The sequence below is a fragment of the Sparus aurata genome, chromosome 3 (genome assembly GCF_900880675.1).
Source record: "Sparus aurata chromosome 3, fSpaAur1.1, whole genome shotgun sequence".
NCBI classification, from domain to species: Eukaryota; Metazoa; Chordata; class Actinopteri; order Spariformes; family Sparidae; genus Sparus; species Sparus aurata.
The window spans coordinates 23500051-23521375 of NC_044189.1; the positions used below are offsets into that span (position 1 = coordinate 23500051).

Sequence of the window (21325 nt, forward strand, 5' to 3'; positions counted from 1 at the left end):
TTCACGTTCATGTGTGTTTTTTCCGACCGTACAAGCAAGCAGAAACTTCTCGAAAAGCCAGAAATGAACTGCTGTCAGTACAAATGGCGGAGGAATGGTTGAAAGCCCTCCACTTATCCATATTAGTCATGTCTGCAAACACTGCTTGCATGCTCGCCAGCCGTAAACCCCTTTCGGTATCTAAGCCGTCTCCAGTGATGGCTGATGGGAGCTGTGGTCTTGTGGCTGCAGAGGATAAACATGGTGGGAGCTGGTGATGTTTTTGGGATGCCGCGGCGAGGCAAACAGACCCATCACTTTGCCCTCTAATTGGCAGTCCCCTGTAATTAACGTTACCCTCATATCAGTCTATGTATCTTCCTTCTCCTCTGCTGTCTCTCTGCCATTCTTTCTCTCCAATCTTGTGGTACACCAGCGGATATCTTCTCTCCCCGTTTGTCTGCGCCACTGTCTCCTCAACAATGGACAGACAGGGGAGAAGAGGGCGAGATGGAGAGACGGGAAAACAAAGGAAAAGATCTGAAGGGCTGTGGTCGGGTGACTGATTCGGCGTAGACGTTCAATAACAGGGTTGGAGGGAGGCAGGAGACAGGGTTAACGGGAGATGAGAAGGATTGTGAAGGTTTAAAAGGACAGAGCGAGAAAGAGTGTGAATCGCGGCGAGTCGTCCAGCGTGCGGAGGGCGCGCAAGGAGCCCCCCCCCCCTCCCGACGACGATGGGTGACAGTTGGAGGAGTTGTTCCTCAAGAAGATCAACATAATTGTGCCGTGCTTCACCAAAACGGCTCCGCGGGGATGAGAGAGCAGAGAAGAGCCTTGTGTGTGTTTACTGCTGGAGAACGCTTTGATCTACTTCAGGATGCAATGTCTGTGGTCTGCGGTCCAAAAATGTGTGTGTTCCGCAAAGTGCATATTGTTTATTCGGGTGAGTGTGCGAGTGTGTGCTTAAAGCCAGGCTCATGTGCTCATGCGTCCTGTGTGTGTGTGTGTGTGTGTGTGTATATGTTTCTGAGTGTTTTGTTTACGTGTGTGTGTGTGTGTGTGTAATGTCTTCTGGGCTGGCGTCAGGACTGAACCGCGGTGGCGGCGTGGCTCTCGTGCGAGGCCGGCCGGCGGTCGGACGGACGGTACGGTGGTGGAATGTTTGTGGAGGGTGCATGCTACACACACACACACACACACACACACACACACACAGGCACTCAGACGACACACAAACACACACACAGGCTGGCTGGCACTATTCTAGCCTCTGAGCAGAGGAGCCAGAGTCACCACCACAGCTTCCAGGAAGGACAACCACAGTCACACTGCACTGGGTTTCCCACGGGGGAGGGGAGGCTGGAGGGAGAAGAGAGGAAGGAGGGAAGGGAACGATGGAGAAAGTGCGTGTTTGTTTGTGTGTGCGTGGGGCGAGGGTGTACGGAATAGGCCGGCGTTGTGGTTCAAGCAGGAATGGGGAAAAGGGGAGGGATCAATATGCTTGGAGGAGGCAGAAGTGAGAGAAAAAAATGGCTGAAAACAGGAAGTGAGAGAGATTTCTCCTGAGGTGTGATGTACTGTACGAATCAGTGCGATCAGTTTTTTTATTGGAGCGGCGTCATTTAATGTCTTTGTTAGTGTGTGCACGAGAGCTGGTAGGTAGCTGAGTAGGTACATTTACTCAGTTGTACTTAAAGATCATACTGATGACATTTATTTGTAGAAAAATAATACCTCCACAGAGTTTATTATCTCTTTCCCTTACAGACATTATTATGAGTGGGAATTAGTAATTTAAAAGGTTAAAAAAGGAAGCAAAGAATCCTACTTCCTGAAGTTGACTATTCCCTTGACTGTTGTCATTATTATTGTATTATTAGCATTATAATGCTATACAATCTAGGACACTGTCGGCTGATCAAGGCTTGAGCTTCACTCTAGCACCACCGCAAATGCACATTCAGACATTAACGGACATAAGAGAGGAAGGCACATTGTGGATGAGCAATGCACAAGGCATGGCAGTGTTCTGGACAGGCAGACTCTCTGTTCAGTTTCCTGGGATGTTAGTGTTTGCAAAGAAGTTGGTCCAACATGCTGTTAATACTCAGATACAACCCCGAGAAAACTTGCAAGACAGCCTGCAAGATACCTCTCTACAACCAATGCTGCCACATTTACTGAGGGCTTGTGTACCTGTGTTGGACTGTTGAGTTATTTCTATGTTGTGGGAGAATCCAGACACAGAATCAGCACCTGCCTGTGCTTCAGTAACCCTTGGTACTGTCCAGCTGAATTTAAGGTGGCGCTTATATCTATAAACAGAAGGAAAATATATTACTTAATTGTTAATTAGTGATAATATTAGTAGGGTTTTGGTACATAAACACCTCAAACATAAATGTATCCATGTAGGATTGACACTATAAGCTGTCAATACACAATTTAAAGTGACATTATCCTTTTTCACCTGTATTCTGCTGAGTTTCCATTCATAAAGGTAAAGAACTGACGGTAAGGGTCATTTGTGCAGGCTCTCTGACACTCCTCATGGTCTGCCGTGAAGACGGTCTGGTAGTCTGCTCCATGGAAGGCAACACCGTGGTACACCTGAGACAGGCAAGGCTCTGGGAGACAGACAGAGTTAGGAGTTAAAAGTGTCCCCACTGACCTCCACGTAGCTTTTGAACTTGCTTAAAATGTTCGAACATCTACTTGAGTCTGTGTTTCAAGGTTTAAGAGAAATGCCAGAGGTGGCACCCTGCAGAGTTGGACGTTTGGCCCTCAGAGAGATAAAGGCCTTAAGGTCTCAATGCAAGTGCCTGGCGAGAAGAGAAGCATGAGTATTGAGGTCAACGATCAACAAATACACAAGACAGCAAGGCAAAGGGTTCAGACCAAAGTATAGTAGAAGTGCTTGAGTAAGTAGGTAAAGGCATCAATTCAGAATAAAATATCAAATGTGACTATAATATGGAATATATCCCATGACTAATGCTGCAAAAACATTTGAACCCACTATAATGCAGCATCTCTTATTGCTGTGTATAACAAAGAGTGTGCTTCCATTGAAATTTCACCTTTAAAAAATACGACGTTCTTGTTCTCCAGAAGCTTCGGCCTACAATATAAAGAAACAGACAAAGAACCACATGTAATGAAGCACACGTTTAGTTTTTTGGGCTTTCTTAGATCAAGGTTTTACCACATGCTCAGTCGTGGAATTGACGCTACAGTGGTTACACTTGGGCAGCCACAACAGCACGCTACACAACATATATCCTGTGCCTGTATGATTCACATCTAAGGACAGGTGCTGATTAAAAATAAGATAGTTGATAACAAATAACTACACTTTATCTTTAACTAATTCAAAGTTGTTGTCCACTAACCGCCCATAACATCTGAGCTTGTTCTCAAGTAACTACATAAATGTATCATGCACTCGTACGAAGGTTACATAGTTACTCCAGAGTAATTGCATTACACGATGCAGGCTGCAACCTAAGCTATACATATAAAAATTTACTTGATGTTGTTACCTTGACTGATGGAGAGACCACAGAGGTGGAGCAGATTGTTTTTCCCACATTTGTACTTGGTATAGTTTGACCGGTTGTTGACTCATTTAGTGATTGGTTGGCATGAATCCCTGTACAGCTCTGCCCTGTTGTGAAAAACATGAAGACACAACTCACAGAGAAGATCAGTGAGTGTTGATAGTTTCATCAGACATACATCCGGGATCATGGGAGTTGCTGTCTTTGTTGTTAATCAACCACGATTAATGATGAAATTCAGAACTAAAGCAAGAATGTTCTTGAATGGAGCAGTGTTGTAAAGTTTTATTCACATTCACATTACGAATACCTTCCTCACTCTCTGACTCTGTCCCAGAAGATGGAGCGACAAGTGAATCGCACCATTACCTCAGTTAACATTTTTCTGGGCTTGAACATTGTTTGAAGCATTCAGGACAGTGTAAATAGACAACTCAACGAAAATATATGACAAAGAATTTTAGATTTAGACATTCTACTGCAGAAATGTTACATATTCTAACTTTCTAATCGGTTATACTACAGATCTATTCTGATGAGCATAGGTTCATTAGTTTAAGCTAGGTGTGCCATGTGCAGCTGCAAGCTTTTCTGACCTGGTGCTGTAAATAACAGCTGTCACAAAACCTCAGGGCTACTGGCCGAGTCCAGATTAAAATCAATGGGTGATTGACCTTTTCTCTTACTTTGCAAAATAAAAACCTGGACTTTTTTTTGTATTGTTTGAGGCTGTAAAAGCACAGTGTCAACGCAGGTCTATGTGTCTGGGTTAGGGTGTCTTTCTTTAGGAATAAAATTTATTGAGAATTTGTTTTAGGGTTGTAAATGAAAACAGATGTAACTTTTCTGCAAGCATTACAGCAGCTTGTAATGATATTCATGAGTCATATACATGAATGTATGTCCTATGTTACAGTATGAGGCTGGAGTTGTGACATCACAGTAAACAGCAGTTGCTTTGTTTAGGGCTGCCCAGCAAGGGCAAGCTTTATTTACATGATCCATGCATGTATATTGATTTATATTGACATCTACAGTAGGTTTATGGGGGGTGGTTATTTTCAGAAAAAGATACAGCATTGGATGTGAATGAAAGTGCTGGTCTTGCATTTCATTGTGGACAAGGAAAACAGCTTTTTCACATCAATGACAAACTCAAGAGACATGCTTATACACTGCTACAGCAACAAAGCTGGGAGACACACACCGAATCATGCAGTGTTTGACTGCAGTGGCAGTTGTGAGGTGTACACTGTCAGTGTAAAGAAACTGTGGCACACACATACACAGGTCCATGGCAAAGGGTGCTGCGGTCGTCACAACGTATAGTTTAGTGACCTCTGCTGTCAAGACTGCACAAGTGCAGAGAGAAAGGCAGAGCTGCAGGGACGAAGATGCTTTCCCCCCGACTAAAATGTATTTCAAGATCAGGGATCCAAAATTCAAATATGCTGTTGAAGAGATTAATTTTGATACATTTGACACAGTATCATGATGTAGAAATCCACGTATTATTTGATATCATTACCCCCCTTATGCAGAGCTCTGTGAAACATATTCTTTATTGAAGTGGGCTCCAAGAGGGATTTGTGGATAATGGGAGAGAGACAGTAATGAGACATGAGGTGACGAGGTGAGAGAAAGCATCTCAGGTGTTAATGATAATAAAGTCCTTTACACAGAGTGCTTGATGCTGAATCTTTTATTGGATTATACATGGATTACATTGATGTTGATTATATTGAATATATATAGGTTACATTGATATTGATTACATTGATTAGATATTGATTACATTGATTATCTGTCAATAACTCTGATGTTTTGATTCAAGTAGCTTTATACTGACAGTACCTCAGGGAGAAGCCAGCCACTAAATGAGTTGCTTTGTGGATTCGAGCAAGAAAGGGCATGGTGATGACACGCTTGAGAAAGCAACGGCGCCTGGAACACAAAATCAACATCAGCATCATCAGTGATGTACCATAATGGCTTTTATGTAAATTTAGAAAAAACACCACCCTTAAAATTGCAAAGTGGGGTTACAATCACATCTGAGGATAAAGTTCTAAGTATTACATGATTCATGGATATTGAATTGTATTGCATATTGTACTTGGCAACGATGGGTACTGGCAGCTGGGATCTTCAGTACAGGTTCTCCGGCACGACTCAACGCCATCCGTGTTAAGATTGCGAATGTCAGAATGTGGGAAATCAATTCCCACATCAGTCTTCTTGATCCAGTCTGTTAGCAGAGAGGAAGAGGGTCAGACTGCTGTTGCTGAGAGAAACTCACATTGAATATAAACAGGACATATATGTTGGAACAAACTTGAATCTTTTGAATGATTTGTGTGTTACACACTGTTATTGGGCTGACAGAAGCGTGTTGGTAACCCAGAAGTGATTCCTGCTACAGCAGTGCGGACCATTTGATGTGGATTGCTCTTCAAATAACTTTTAAAGGAGAACTTCGGTCGATTTAAACATGCAGCTTCATTGCTCAAGCTACCCTTGACTTGCCAGCACCGAAGACGCGAACAAATTTGGTCCAACCATTACAGAGCTCCGTGAACGGAGACTTAGCATTGAACGCTAACAGCATGGGGTCAGAACTTTACACTGTGTTTTAAGCGTCTTAACATGCTCCACATCTCACACCAAAAGTTATGCAACATCAGCAGACACCTTACAACACAGCACTGTAGCGTGTATGACTCAAACTGAATAAAAAAGTAGTTAAAACAGTGTGTTTGTGCAAGGAGCTACTTACCTGTTTGTTGACATCTGTGTGTTCCGGTAGCTAGACCAAACTAGTATATCCACCGAGTGTGCACTTAACAGGCTTAACAGGCTATTGTAAGGCTCATGGCTCATGACAGGCTGTAACATGGACATGTACATTATGAACAGAAACACGAAAATGCTGGAATACGTTTATGTCTCCGCCAGTGAGGGAGTAAGTGCACGCTCGGCTGAAAACATTATGAGACATGGGTAAAGAATGTTAAGATACTATAAAGTAGAGAAGAGTGTTTAAACCAATCAGCATAGTAAAAGTGTTTAGATCCTGACAGTATCTCATCTTATTTCATTTTCTTCCGCTTATCTGTGAGGGTTGCGGGGGATGTTACTGCATTTTATCCCTGAAAGTTGACTGTCAGTCAACTGCAGGGTCAAAGAATAATTTAACATCTGAGCTTTCTCATTTCACATTGTAGTCTTATATAATCTGATAGCATTTGATAGTCCGGTTGGTAAACACATTTTATCAAGTATTTCTTCACCCAGTAAAGCTGTAGTACTAAGTACATAGATGCAAAGATGTCAATTTTCCATTAACTGTGCTTTTGATGTCCTGACACGTACCAGCATAATGCTAGTACTGTTAAAGTGAAGAGTAGCATATCGCTGTTCACTTTTGACTTTGTTTTAACAGGCCAGCTAGCACTCCATAGCAGAGGGCGGGATAGATCAAAACGTAAGACAATGATTGTTCCTTAGGCTGCATACTACATACAGGAGATCATTGTAAATGTTTTCAATACAATAATTTTGATTTCAAAAAGCATTTTATTTGTATTTCAACACGACTGCAACAGCCACAATGACAGCAGGTTAGCGACCCTCACCTGTTGTCACTGCTGCTGCTGCTTTGTACAACACCAATGACAACACAGTCTACCTGATGTAAGAGAAGTAGGTGCAGAGTGGATGGACGGAGCAGAATGACTGACAGTGTTCAGGAGAGACAGCAGGCAGAACCTCGATGTCGAACCCGGGGATGTTTGTGTGTGGAAAAAGCTTGCCCTCACATGCTGTATGAAAGAAGCAGCACAGTGAGAAAACATTCACAGCAGCAACAGAATGTTGCTAAAAACAATGGGCCTCATTCACCAATATCTTCTTAAGAATCTTCTTATATTCTTTCTTAAGTTGTTCTTAAGAGGTTCCTTAAGACAACCCTACGTCAGATTCACCAACTCGTTCTTAAACCTCAGAATTGTTCGCAGCTGTGTTCTTACATTGATGAAAGCCGCAGGAGCAATATATATGCCATTGTTTTGCGGGCCTTGGATGGAGAAATGCCACATATAAATAGGGTGGGGGGGTTACTAATTGATGGCATGTTTCCAATTTACTTGATTTATCTTAAATCATTGGCACATTTAATTTATTTTAGAATTTAAATTCTTTGTAAATTACCAAAAATATGAAATAAATAAATAAATGAATAAATATGACAGAATGATCACTGTAATATTGCATTTTATTGAACTAGACAACAGAAGAAAACACAACCATGCCAACATTTCGGCACTGAAATGTGCGTAAGAGTACTCCTGAGTGTTTGTAGGATTTGTTCTGCCTAAGAAAAAATCCTAGATAAGAAAAAATTCATGAATGCCACAATCTTCGTAAAATCTTCGTAAGTGGGACTTAAGAACAAATTTGTTCGTAAGAACGGTTCATGAATGAGGCCCAATGTTCTTACCTTTCAGTGTTTGATGATCTGTGCCAAAGTGTTGAGTGTGTTGTATCCTCTGGGAGAATCCAGATATTCGTGAAGCTCTTCGTCTAATTATAGGTATCCTTGGTATATTCCAGCTGAATTTAAGGTGACACTTATACCTAAACACAGAAAACAGACGGAAAACACCAGCAGGAATTCACTTGGTCATGCATTCAAATTCATACACTTGACCGCCATGCCAAATTTCAGTCTCTGAAGACAAAAGCTGTCGCCACCAATAGGTGGTGAAACTTTTATGGACTGACCGACCGACTGACCAACAGACTGACTACAGAGCCACTGGTTGCATCCAATAAAAGTAACAAGAAAACTCCAGTATAAAATAATGAACTTTATTTACCTGTACTTCGCATGTGGGAAACCTGTTTCTACGAAATAAAAGAACTGACAGTCAGGATCATGTGTGCAGGCTCTCTGACACTCCTCGGGGTTTGCTGTGAACAAAGACTTATAATCGTTCCCATGGAAGATGACGTGATGATACAGCCGAGGCAGACAAGGCTCTGGTGGGGAAAAAAGAGAGGGAGGGAGTGGCCTTCAGGTAGCAGTAGAACTGTCTGGTGGAGAGAGAGGCAATTTACAACAACCAATTAATGTAAGTGGACAATGGTTTAATGGCAGCTGCAGTGATGGAATGTAACTGAATACATTTACTCAAGTACTGTACTTAAGTGCAATTCTGAGGTACTTGCACTTCACTTGATTATTTTCATTTTCTGACAGATAATACTTAGACTCCATGACATTTTGGGGACAAATAATGTATGTATGTAATGACTTCGCTCCATTTATTTGATAAATTCAGTTACTGGTTATTCTGCATATTACATGCAGTCAAAGTTACAGTATGTACATATAAATGAAGATATGTATGATGTATTTTTACTTTTACTTTCCATACTTTAGTTCATTATTGTCAGAACATTTCTTTTGATACTTAAATATATTCGTTTTTTTTCACTCGCTTGCACTCCCAGCACAGTTAATGTTTGACAGAACAGCATTTCTCCCAGTGCTCCTGATGGCCAGTCTGAATAATTACATGAAAACAGCAATATTTCAGGTACAGAACCCAAAACGTCAGGAAATAGATTAAATCATGATCACAATTACAATTTAACCTTGTAATAATACTTAATTACTGGAGTGGAAACCCAGAGGGTTCCTATTTAAACAATTTAATGTCATACAAATGCAGCAAAACTCCAGGAACAGAAAGGAGTTTAACTTCTTCAAATCTCCCATCAAGGATCAATCAGGATGTTTAATCCTCTAATGCTCTATATTCTACAAATCCAAAAGGTGCACCTTTTATCTCGTGTCCAGTCAGGCCGAATAAAGGAGAAGAAGAGACAGGTGGGGTGCTGGGTGCACAGGTACTGACAGAGCTCGGCATCAGGAGACCAGAGAGATTTTATGTCTGCTCCGGGAAAATTCACATTTACCAGAAACTCCCGTCTACATTCTAAAGAAACAGAAAGAAAAACACAGACACAATTACCTGTACTTACACAGACACTGTTAAATAGATTTTGGTAAACGAGTAAGTCTTAAAACAGACCAGCACTTACATATGTGCTTAAACAGTGTAAAAGAAACAATATATTTGTTACCTAGACCAAGGGAGAGGCCACAGATGAAGAGCAGACCCACTAAAATGAAATGTGTTCCCATCTTTTCAATTATGAAGACAGAGAGATTCTTCAATCACGACTGCAGCCAACGAGATGTTTCACCAACTGCACCAATTGTCTAAAGGTCCGTAATCCAACTCATGTATTTATACTCCTGAATGATTAGCATGACTGACTTCTCACACATTCAGTCACTGGCTGGTAGTGACCACTGTACACTTGCTGTGTAATAACATAGCAATACAAACACAAAAGCTAGACTAGCAGGAGGTAGGAGAGGCACTGGGTACACATGAGATCCTCCTTTCTACAGAGCTTCAAAAAGCAAGAAATGCATGTCTAATATTTGTGGAGGAAATATTGATGAACTCATCACAGTCAATGGAATACAATGTAGATTCCATTACTTAACGTTTCAGACCAGTTTGGACAGCAAAAAGATGGGGAAAGTTGTGGAATGATATGTGATGGTATCATGATTGGGAATCAAAGAAGCATTCTCGAAAGGCTCCGTCCTTCACGAGCAAAGATGAGGCGAGGTTCAGAACTTTGTGAAACACATGATTGGTGAGGGACATTAATACACAAGCTTACAGACACACACACAGTTCAGGTTCAGTTTTGTAGAATAATTTGGAGTAAAGCAGCTGTCCTCCTCATGAATCTTGCGCTCCCTCAGAGCTTTTTTATTTTGTTTTTCTCTGGAGAGTTTCCTGTTTCTTGTTAAGTTTAAATGTTTAAAATGACTGACAGCCTCTCTGATCATTAAAGCTGGGTTAGGGTTAGATGCACTGTTTACCTGCCTATGTAGGCGCATCTTACCATCTGAATAATGTGCCCTCTACACAGTGGTATGTGGCCAAATCAACATAACACAAGGCAAATGTGGTTATATTTATTTTTCACACAATGGGTTCCTGACTCGGGAGCAGTTGGTTCTTCATGCTTCCACTCTACAACTTTTTGATGGTAAATATTGTACTCATAATACTCTGGACTGATTCGATAGCTTTAGTAATTAGTTACTTGGTAGATTACATGTTGCCTCGAGCCAAAGTAGCACATTTGTAAATTATCTTATCAACAATGGGCTAACAAAGAAAAACACTGATTCTGAAAATGAGAAAACTTCTGAATATTGAATCAGATAACCAGATGATGGATAGTATACAGTATATACATACAGTGCATATATATATATTACCTTTACTTTTAATACTCAAGTACACTTGATATCAGATACTTTAAGACTTGTACTATTCGTATGGGTGACTTTACCACATTTACCAAAGTTAGATATATACAAGCTATCTTTACTTTGGTAAGTTTTCCAGCAATGCCAAAGTGCAATATCCAAATCGTAAAAAGCTTAAATTTTTTGTTAAAGGTACAAAGTGTCACAAACTGCATTATATTGAAATACTGTAGTGCTGCAGAGATGTCCTGGACTACATATCTTGATCGCCAGATGTAGTAAAACTTGGTTTGCTGGTACAACGAATGCACATCTTAATGATGTGTGATATGTGTCGACACGTTTCAGATAGTAGCACCACATGGAACACAAACAGCACTTTATTTGTATTTCAACTTGAGGGCAACTATATCAGGTGTTTTTATCAATCTACATCGAAATCAAACAGGATATCAGAATAACCCAATGCAAACTTAGAACTGTTTTCTGCGTGAACCTTAACATGCTTTGTTTTTTTTTTTCTACCAGTAAGTCAAACAAACACAATTGCAGGTAATCAACGAGCAGAGCAGCATCGATCAGCAAATATAGAAAAATCTAACATGACAAGGAAGCTGATGACAATTCTCTTGTTAGGCCTTGAAATGATTCAATCAGTATAGAGAGCTTCAGGCTATTATGACTTGTAGCAACACTAGCCCTTGATGTAAACTGTGAAAGTCCCATTTTCATGGTTCACTAGTGGCCAACTTTTTTGTTGGAAGGTAAGATTTGGCCAATGAGCTGCTGTCTTCGTCCACTACTAGACTTGTGCATTCACACTTAAGCAGCTAAATCTGCACATTTTCATGTAAAATCTAAAACAGGCATCAGTAGGAGGTTAGGGAAAGGTTGAAGCTTTGGTCAAAACTAAATGAATGAATATGAAGGGAGAGAGGCAGTAATGACACATAAGGTGACGAGGTGAGAGAAAGCATCTCAGGTGTTAATGATAATAAAGTCCGGTAGACAGAGTGCTTGATGCTGAATCTTTTATTGGATTATATATGGATTACATTGATATTGATTACATTGATTAGATATGGATTACATTGATATTGATTATATTGAATATATATAGGTAACATTGATGTTGATCACATTGATTTGATATGGATTACATTAATGTTGATTACATTGATTAGATATGGATTACATTGACGTTGATAACATTGATTATCTGCCGACAACATTGATGGATTGATTCAGGTAGCTTTATACTGACAGTTCCTCAGGGAGAAGCCAGACACAAAATGGGCGTTTTTGCCGAGTCCAGGAAGAATTGGCATGGTGATGACACGCTTGAGAAAGCAATGGCGGCTGGAACACAAAATCAACATCAGCATCATCAGTGACGTACCATTATGGCTTTTATGTAAAATACAGAAACACACCACCCTTAAAATTACAAAGTAGGGCTAAAATAACACCCGAAGATTATGTTTTAAGTATTACATGATTTATATATATATTTAATTATATTGCATATTGTACTTGGCAACGATGCTGAAGTACTGGCAGCTGGGATCTTCAGTACAGGATCTCCGGCACGACTCAACGCCATCCGTCTTAAAATGGCGAATGTCAGAATGTGGAAAATCGATTCCCACGTAAGTCTTCTTGATCCAGTCTGTTAGCAGAGAGGAAGAGGGTCAGACTGCTGTTGCTGAGAGAAACTCACATTAAATATAAACAGGACATATATGTTGAAACAAACTTGAATCTTTTGAATGATTTATGTGTTACACACTGTTATTGGGCTGACAGAAGCGTGTTGGTAACCCAGATGTGATTCCCGCTGCAGCAATGCGGGGCATTTGATGTGGATTGTTCTTCAGGTAACATTTAAAGGTATGGCTGAAAACATCATGAGACATGGGTAAAGAATGTTAAAATAATACAAGTCAGAGATGAGTGTCTAAAACAACCACCATAGTTACAGTGTTTATATCCTGTCAGTTGGGCCTTGAGATAAGCTGGCAACTCATCCAGGGGTGTACCCTGCCTTCGGCCATAAAGAGAAACTCGGATAGGCTCCAGAAACCCTGCGACCCCTTGACAAAGTGGGATAAAATGCAGTAACATCCCCCGCTACCTTCACGGATAAGCAGAAGAAAATGAAATGAGATGAGAAACTGTCAGTCAACTTGCAGGGTCAAAGAATAATTTAATATCTGAGCTTTCTCATTCCATATTGTAGTCTTTTATAATCTGATAGCATTTGATAGTTGGGTTGGAAAAGAAATTTTAGAGAAGTATTTCATCACCCAGTAAAGCTGTAGTACTAAGTAGCTACATAGCTGTAAAGATTTAAGTTTTCCATTAATTGTGCTTTTGATGTCTTAAAACCTACCAGCATAATGCCAGTACTACTAAAGTGAGGAGTAGAATTTGCTGTTCACTTTTGACTGCATTGGCTTCCTGAAGAATACATATGATTCGTTTAACACGCCAGCTAGCAAAGCCATATCAGAGCGCAGGATATTGTTGTGATTATGGCTAAGGTGACTCGGGTGAATTAACTTAAGTCCACAAGCTCACTTTGGACATTGCATTGTACAGTTTTGGTTTCAAAAAGCATTTTATTTGTATTCCAACACGACTACAACAGCTGCAATGACAGCAGGTTAGCGACCCTCACCTGTTGTCACTGCTGCTGCTGCTTTGTACAACACCAATGACAACACAGTCTACCTGATGTAAGAGAAGTAGGTGCAGAGTGGATGGACGGAGCAGAATGTCTGACAGTGTTCAGGAGAGACAGCAGGCAGAACATCGATGTCGAACCGGGGGATGTTTGTGTGTGGAAAAAGCTTGCCCTCACATGCTGTATGAAAGAAGCAGCACAGTGAGAAAACATTCACAACAGCAACAGAATGTTGCTAAAAACAATGTTCTTACCTTTGAGTGTTTGATGACCTGTGGCAAATTTTTGAGTGTGTTGTATCCTCTGGGAGAATCCAGATATTCGTGAAGCACTTCGTACAATTATAGGTATCCTTGGTATTTTCCGGCTGAATTTAAGGTCACACATAAACCTAAACACAGAAAACAGACGGAAAACACCATCATGAAATCACTTGGTCATGCATTCAATTGACACATTCCTCACTACTACACATATACTATGGTATAGGCCACTCCCCCTTTTAGATAATTGACACCAACACGAAAACACACACATTCACAAACACACTTGGCGTCCTTGTCAAATTAGTCTCTTAGGACAAAAGCTGTGACCGCCAGTAGGTGAGGAAACTTTTATTGACTGACCAACAGATAAAATTATAGGTATCCTTGGTACTTTCCAGCTCAAACTAAGGTGACACTTATACCTAAACACAGAAAACAGACGGAAAACACCAGAAGGAATTCCCTTGTTCATGCATTCAAATTCACATACTGCTCACTAATATACATAGAGTTATAGGCCACTCCCACTGACACTCCCCCTTTTAGATAATTGACACTAACACGAAAACACACCTTCACAAACACACTTGACATCCAGTCTCTTAGGACAAATGCTGTGGCTGCCAATAGGTGAGGAAAGTGGACATACTGACCAACCGACCAACAGATTGACTACAGAGTGTGGTTGCAGTCAATAAAAGTATCAGGAGAACTCCAGTATAAAATAATGAACTTTATTTACCTGTGCTTCGCGTGTGGGAACCCTTTTTTAAAATAAGCAAAGAACTGGCAGTCAGGATCATGTGTGCAGGCTCTCTGACACTCCTCAGGGTCTGCTGTGAACAAAGATTTATAAGGGATCCCACTGAAGGCGACGTGATGATACAGCTGAGGCAGACAAGGCTCTGGTGGGGAAAAAATAAAGAATAAGAAGAGTTTCACTATTACTCATAAACAATTAACATTACCACCGTGGTTAGATTTTATTATGTGCCTACGTGGATCTGGGTAGCAAGGTTTGAGAGAAAAGCCAGAGGTGACGCCCAGAGTAGGACGCTGATGTTTGGGCCGTCTGGAGGGAGTGGTCTTCAGGTAGCAGTAGAACTGTCTGGTGGAGAGAGAGGCAATTTACAACAACCAATTAATGTAAGTGGACAATGGTTTTATGGCAGCTGCAGTGATAGAATGTAACTGAGTACATTTACTCAAGTTCTGTACTTAAGTGCAATTCTGAGGTGCTTGCACTTAGATTAATTATTATTACTTTTTTTAATTTTCTGCTACTTTATACTTCCACTCTACTGCATTTTGGGGGCAAAAAACTTCAAAACTATTTGATAAATTCAGTTACTGGTTATTGTGCATATTACATGCAGCCAAAGTTACAGTACGTACATATAAATGAAGATATGTATAATGCATTTTCCATACTTTAGTCCATTAATTGTCAGACTTTTTTTTTTTGATACATAAGTAAATTTAAGGGTTTTTTTCACTCGCTTTCACTCCCAGCACAGTAATGTTTAACAGGATATATTTGCTTTGACTAATGTATGGCTTTGGGTACTATAGTGAAAGGGAAGGTTCTCTATTTTTTAATTGTAACACTGCAACTACTAATCTTCAGCAATATGGCTGATGCATGATCATAGTTGACCAACAATGCTGCCATATTGCTTTGTATTCTTATTGTATAACGGCTCAAGCAGCCAACAGAACAGCATTTCTCCCAGTGCTCCTGATGGCCAGTCTGAATAAAAACATGAAAACACCAATATTTCAGGTACAGAACCCAAAAGGTCAAGAAATATCTTAAATCATGATCACAATTACAATTTAACCTTGCAATAATACTGAAATTTACTGGAGTGGAAACCCAGAAGGTTCCTAATTAAACAATTTAATTTCATACAAATGCAGCAAAACTCCAGCAACAGAAAGGAGTTTAACTTCTTTAAATCTCCCATCAAGGATCGAGCAGGATCGTTAATCCTCTAATGTTCTATGTTCTTCTACAAATCCAAAAGGTGCACCTTTTATGTCCTGTCCAGTCAGGCCCAGTAAACGAGAAGAAGAGACAGGTGGGGTGCTGGGTGCACAGGTACTGACAGTGCTCGGCATCAGGAGACGAGAGAGATTTCATGTCTGCTCCGGGAAAATTCATATTCACCAGAAGCTCCCGCCTACATTCTGAAGGAACAGAAAAAGAAACACAGACACAATTACCTGTACATATACAGACATTGTTAAATAGATTTTGGAAAATGAGTAAGTCTTAAAGCAGACCAGCACTTACATATGTGCTTAAACAGTGTAAAAGAAACAATATATTTGTTACCTAGACCAAGGGAGAGGCCACAGATGAAGAGCAGACCCACTATAATAAAATGTGTTCCCATCTTCTCAGTTTTGAAGACAGAGAAATCCTTCAATCACAACTGCAGCCAACAAGATGATTCACCACCTGCACGAATTGTCTAAAAGTCCGTAATCCAACTCATGTATTTATACTCCTGATTGATTAGCATGACTGACTTCTCACACATTCAGTTATTGGCTGGTAGTGACCACTGTACACTTGCTGTGTGATAACATAGCAATACAAACACAAAAGCTAGACTAGCAGGAGACTGGAGAGGCACTGGGTACACATGAGATGCTCCTTTATGCAGAGCTTAAAAAAACAGCAAATGCATGTCTAATATTTGTGGAGGAAATATTGACAAACTCATCACAGTCAATGGAATACAATGTAGATTCCATTACTTAACATTTTAGACCAGTTGGGACAGCAAAAAGACTGGGAAAGTTGAGGAATGATATGTGATGGTATCATGATTGGGTTTCAAAGAAGCATCCTCGAAAGGCTCCGTCCTTCACAAGCAAAGATGAGGAGAGGTTCGGCACTTTGTGAAACGCACGATGGTTAAGGGACATTAATACACAAGCTTAGGGACACCTTGAAAAACTGTTGATGATATATTTATATTTCACGCAATGTCCTAACTTCTTGTTTTTGTGTAACGGCTTAGGGACCCCACAGAATAGCATTACTCCCAGTGCTCCTGATGGCCAGTCTGAAGAAAAAAAAACACCAATATTTAAGGTACAGAACCCAAAACGTCAAGCAATGGATTGAATTATTGTCACAATTGTAATTTTACATTGTAAGAATACTGAATTCACTGGAGGGTAAACTCAGATGGGCCCTATGATTTACTAGTCTAAAGCGCTACTATTGGGTGAGAGGCGGGAGGGTGGAAAACTGTACCTGTGATGGTGAAAAATGAATGACAAATAAATGCAGCAAAACTTCGGCAGTATGGCAGTATAAGTGCATCTCTGCGGTTATATTTGCACATTCATGCATGGGGCACAGCAGCGGAACTTATTTTAAATCTCCCATCACGCTGAAGGATGGGATGTTGTTTGATGTTATTCTACACATCCAAAAGGTCAAACACACACACACACACACACACGAGCTCAGGTTCAGTTTTGTAAAATAATTTGGAGTAAAGCAGCTGTCCTCCTGATGAATCTTGAGCTCCATCAGAGCTGTTTAAAACTTCTTCATTTTGTTTCCTCTGGAGAGTTTCCTGTTTCTTGTTGAGTCTAAATGTTTAAAATGACTGACAGCCTCTCTGATCATTAAAGTTGAGTGTAGACGCACTGTTGACCTGCCTATGTACGCGCATCTTAACATCTGAATAATGCGCCCTCTACACAGTGGTATATGGCCAAATCAACGTTACACCAGGCAAATGTGGTTATATTTATTTTTTACACAATGTTGCAAATTCTTGGAATCTAGGTTTTATGATGTTATCTAAAGAAGTACAAGACCAGCGCTTATTTCATTTTATCCGTGCACCGTAGCACAGATCTAGATTTTTATTTGACATCAACATCCAGTTTGATTTTAATGCAGTTTGTACTCATCAACGTGACTCAAAATGGCATTTACAGAGGAGTGTTTGGGTTCCTGACTCAGGAGCAGTTGGTTCTTTATACTTCCACTCTACAGCTTTTTGATGGTAAATATTGTACTCATACTACACTGAACGGATTCGATAGCTTTAGTAATTAGTTACTTGGTAGATCACATGTTGCCTTGAGCCAAGGTAGCACATTTGTAAATTATCTTATCAACAATGGGGTAACAAAGGAAAACACTGATTCTGAAAATGAGAAAACTTCTGAATATTGAATGAGATATTCAGCTGATGGGTAATTGACTGATAGATGGTATACAGTATATACATACAGTACATATGTATATATTAGTTGTACTTATACGTCTGATTTGACTTTAATTTCTTTATTTGCCAAATTTACTTTTAATACTCAAGGACACTTGATATCAGATACTTTAAGATTTGTACTATTTGCATTGGTGACTTTAGCACATTAACTAAAGTTAGATATATAAAAGTTATCTTTACTTTTTCTCAAGTATGGCTTTTTGGTAAGTTTTCCAGCGATGCCAAAGTGCAATATCCAAATTGTAAAAAGCTGCAATTTTTTGTTAAAGGTACAAAGTTTTATTTTATTTTTTATTTAACCAGATAAAAGTGTGTCACAAACAGCATTATAATGAAATACTGTAGTGCTGCAGAGATGTCCTGGACTACATATCTTGATCGCCAGATGTAGTAAAACGTAGTTTGCTGGTACAACGAATGCACATCTTAATGATGTGTGATATGTGTCGACACGTTTCAGATAGTAGCACCACCTGGAACACAAACAGCAATTTATTTGTATTTCAACTTGAGGGAAACTATATCAGGTGTTTTTATCAATCTACATCGAAATCAAACAGGATATCAGAATAACCCAATGCAAACTTAGAACTGTTTTCTGCGTGAACCTTGAAGGAACTAAGGGCAGGATTTGTGAAAAAATAAACATTCATTATAAGTATTTTAATGCTAATGGGTGATGAAGCGTTCAAAACCAAAAAGAATGAGCCCACACACATATCTCCCCATTGCCTTGAACAGGCTGTGTGCTGCATGATGTACTGCCATTCGGGGTCCGAATTTCCCGCGCAGCCCTGCGGACGTGACGTTATTTGACGCTGAATGCGCGTCCTCGACGGCTTGGAGACCGGTAGAAGACAAGCGCGGTGGACCGGAAATACTGTTTGTGTTGTTATGGACTCTGCTACGGCCGGAAAACGACCCACCACCACACAAAGTCCACTAAAAAGTAATACGAAGAAGAAAACGAAGGTTTTTTATCAGTAGCAAGTCGTGAGTCTAAAAGAAGTTATGACTAAAGCCGGGCTGGCACGCGAATATACATTGGATATGCCTTCGACTCATGGAGGCAGCTTCAGCTTAAACTGGGACTGAAAACGGATGCTGACATGGCTAATTTCCTCGTAACCAGGTAAGAATACATTACAGGTCATTTTTAGAGCTTGTTTGAAAATCTTATGAGATCACCGAGGACTCGGAGTGAGCTAAAGTGCAAAGTAGCGTCAGCTTCTGACGTAGCGTTAGCGGCTAACGTAGCGCTAGCCGCTAACATGTAACTTAGTCCAATGCTTGTAACACTGAGAAGTTACAGACTGCGCATTTTCCAGGGTCCTTAAGTCTGAAACCGAAAAGTTAGAAATATGCCCTTTTAGATATGGGACCGAAAGCCCAACTTGTATCTGGGAGGTGACGTTAGCAGCTGGCTGTAGCAACAGGCTAACGGTTTGTTTGGGTCTATGTAGTCATATTAGCCGCTAGCTACACACAGCGAGCCGGCTTCCCGGCTGCTTCATGAGTGTAGGGGATGCGGCTATCAAGTCAATTTTTTTATATAGCTCAAAATCACAATCACATTGCCTCAGTGGGCTTTACAATCTCTACAGTGAAATATATCATACACACAGCACCGGCTCCCGTCTCGTTCCTGTCCCTGGTAAATACAGTATTTGGGGTGTACAGTAACGGTATTTACAGGCTATGGCTTGGGGGCTATTGTGTTGACGAGTTGATGATACTGTTGTGATGTAGCTGAATAAAAGGCAGTTTAGAGCTAACCGTGAAGTGCACAATGTAAACGAGCTCAGGTGGTGCTATATAATAATTGATATTGTGCGTGTCTACAGGTCTGATAAAGTTATTATTATTGTTGTTATTATTATTACGACCTTGCTTGTGAAGCACGTCTGTGTGGTTGAGTCCTTTGGGGTGGGTGGGTGGGCTAAAAGAGTGGTCTCAACTCATCAATAGAGCTTTTAGCCTTTATTTTTCTTGTGTTGTACCTTACACACAAGATTGTTCCAGACATTATACATTACGTTGTAAGTAAAGCAGGAGAAATTGATGGTGAAAGTGAAACACACAATAGTACTGACTGAGGCAAGTATTTTGATATTATTATTGTTACAGGCAAACATTGCATGGCCATAGTTGTTCTGACCAAAGAGAAAAGACACCAAGGTAGCAAAGTCACAGCCAGCTTGCTGACTGAGACTCTAACTTTTTAAAATATTGCTGTTTTCCAGCTATCAGAAGAAGCAGACTCCTGAAGCTGCTACTCGGGGAAGTAAGGAGATGAGAGCATCAACACCCAGCAAGCGAATAGCTGCTAAACTCTCTCATCGATTATCACCAATTGAACCAGTGTCTGAGGGGTTAGTATGTTTTCACTTTCTAAGTTTTGGTCATTAGGAATTTCAGTCTTTTCAGAATATAGACAAAACATTGTAAAATGTTATAATATAACATAATAATTACCAGTTTTGATTATGGAGCATTGGTATGTGTTCTAACGCTACTGTTCTCTTCTCTCCACAAAGGCCTCAGCTACATGATCCAGAGACATGAGCAAGAAAAGAGAGAAGACAAGACCGTCTTGTTTACCACACATTTATTTTATTATAAACATGTAAAAAAATACAAAATAAAACTTTGTACATACTGCAAATTTGAAAAATACTGTAAACTTTGAAAATAAATATAAAAATATATAATCTACATAAATAGTTTTTATTTTTGGAGGAAAGTGGAATCTTTGGCTAAGAAATGTTTTTTTTTTTAGGTATTGTGGTCACAGACACAAAACAGGAGAAAATATCAGTCAGGCACCCTAAATGGAGCTTCTTTGTAACCTGTGTAGTTTGCAAAGGGGTCAGGGAAGTTTAACCAGATACGAAGAACACAGCAGCTCGGTATCGGCCTTCAGTTCCCTCTTCTCTGATGCCATCCTGCCAGATCGTAAATCGCCGGTAGGAAGCAAACCAAAACTCTCGGTTATCGCTGCCCACATCTTGGCTGTCCTCGAGAGCAAAGATGTTGTTCCACGTCATCCTAACCAGACGCAGTGTACCCTCATCCAGGCAGTACATCTCCATGTGTGCCACTCCTTCCAGAGTCAATTCCAAATCCTGAAACAAGAAACATTGAGAACAATACTGATAAGAATAATTTTAGTAATCCTCAAAGTGATGTTTTGATTTTAT

General features: G+C 40.2%; 1 protein-coding gene and 2 long non-coding RNA genes across 3 annotated transcripts; 1 reads left to right on the forward strand and 2 right to left on the reverse strand.

Moving 5' to 3' along the window:
- Nucleotides 1–5373: 5373 nt before the first annotated feature.
- Nucleotides 5374–5966, reverse strand: LOC115577005 (uncharacterized). Its single transcript, XR_003982994.1, has 3 exons — nucleotides 5911–5966; nucleotides 5659–5790; nucleotides 5374–5486 (listed from the first exon to the last, which is right to left on the reverse strand). It is a non-coding gene; the product is annotated as an uncharacterized LOC115577005 (long non-coding RNA).
- Nucleotides 5967–11924: 5958 nt separating this feature from the next.
- On the reverse strand, nucleotides 11925–16355 carry LOC115576971 (coagulation factor XI-like). Its single transcript, XM_030409704.1, has 9 exons — nucleotides 16199–16355; nucleotides 15894–16050; nucleotides 14859–14968; nucleotides 14603–14765; nucleotides 13849–13985; nucleotides 13642–13774; nucleotides 12698–12804; nucleotides 12442–12577; nucleotides 11925–12267 (listed from the first exon to the last, which is right to left on the reverse strand). The coding sequence occupies exons 1-9, from the start codon at nucleotides 16257–16259 to the stop codon at nucleotides 12153–12155; spliced, it is 1119 nt and encodes a 372-aa protein (XP_030265564.1). The 5' UTR covers nucleotides 16260–16355; the 3' UTR covers nucleotides 11925–12152.
- Nucleotides 16356–18986: 2631 nt separating this feature from the next.
- On the forward strand, nucleotides 18987–20717 carry LOC115577010 (uncharacterized). The gene is made up of 3 exons (XR_003982996.1): nucleotides 18987–19257; nucleotides 20369–20497; nucleotides 20663–20717. It is a non-coding gene; the product is annotated as an uncharacterized LOC115577010 (long non-coding RNA).
- Nucleotides 20718–21325: the final 608 nt, after the last annotated feature.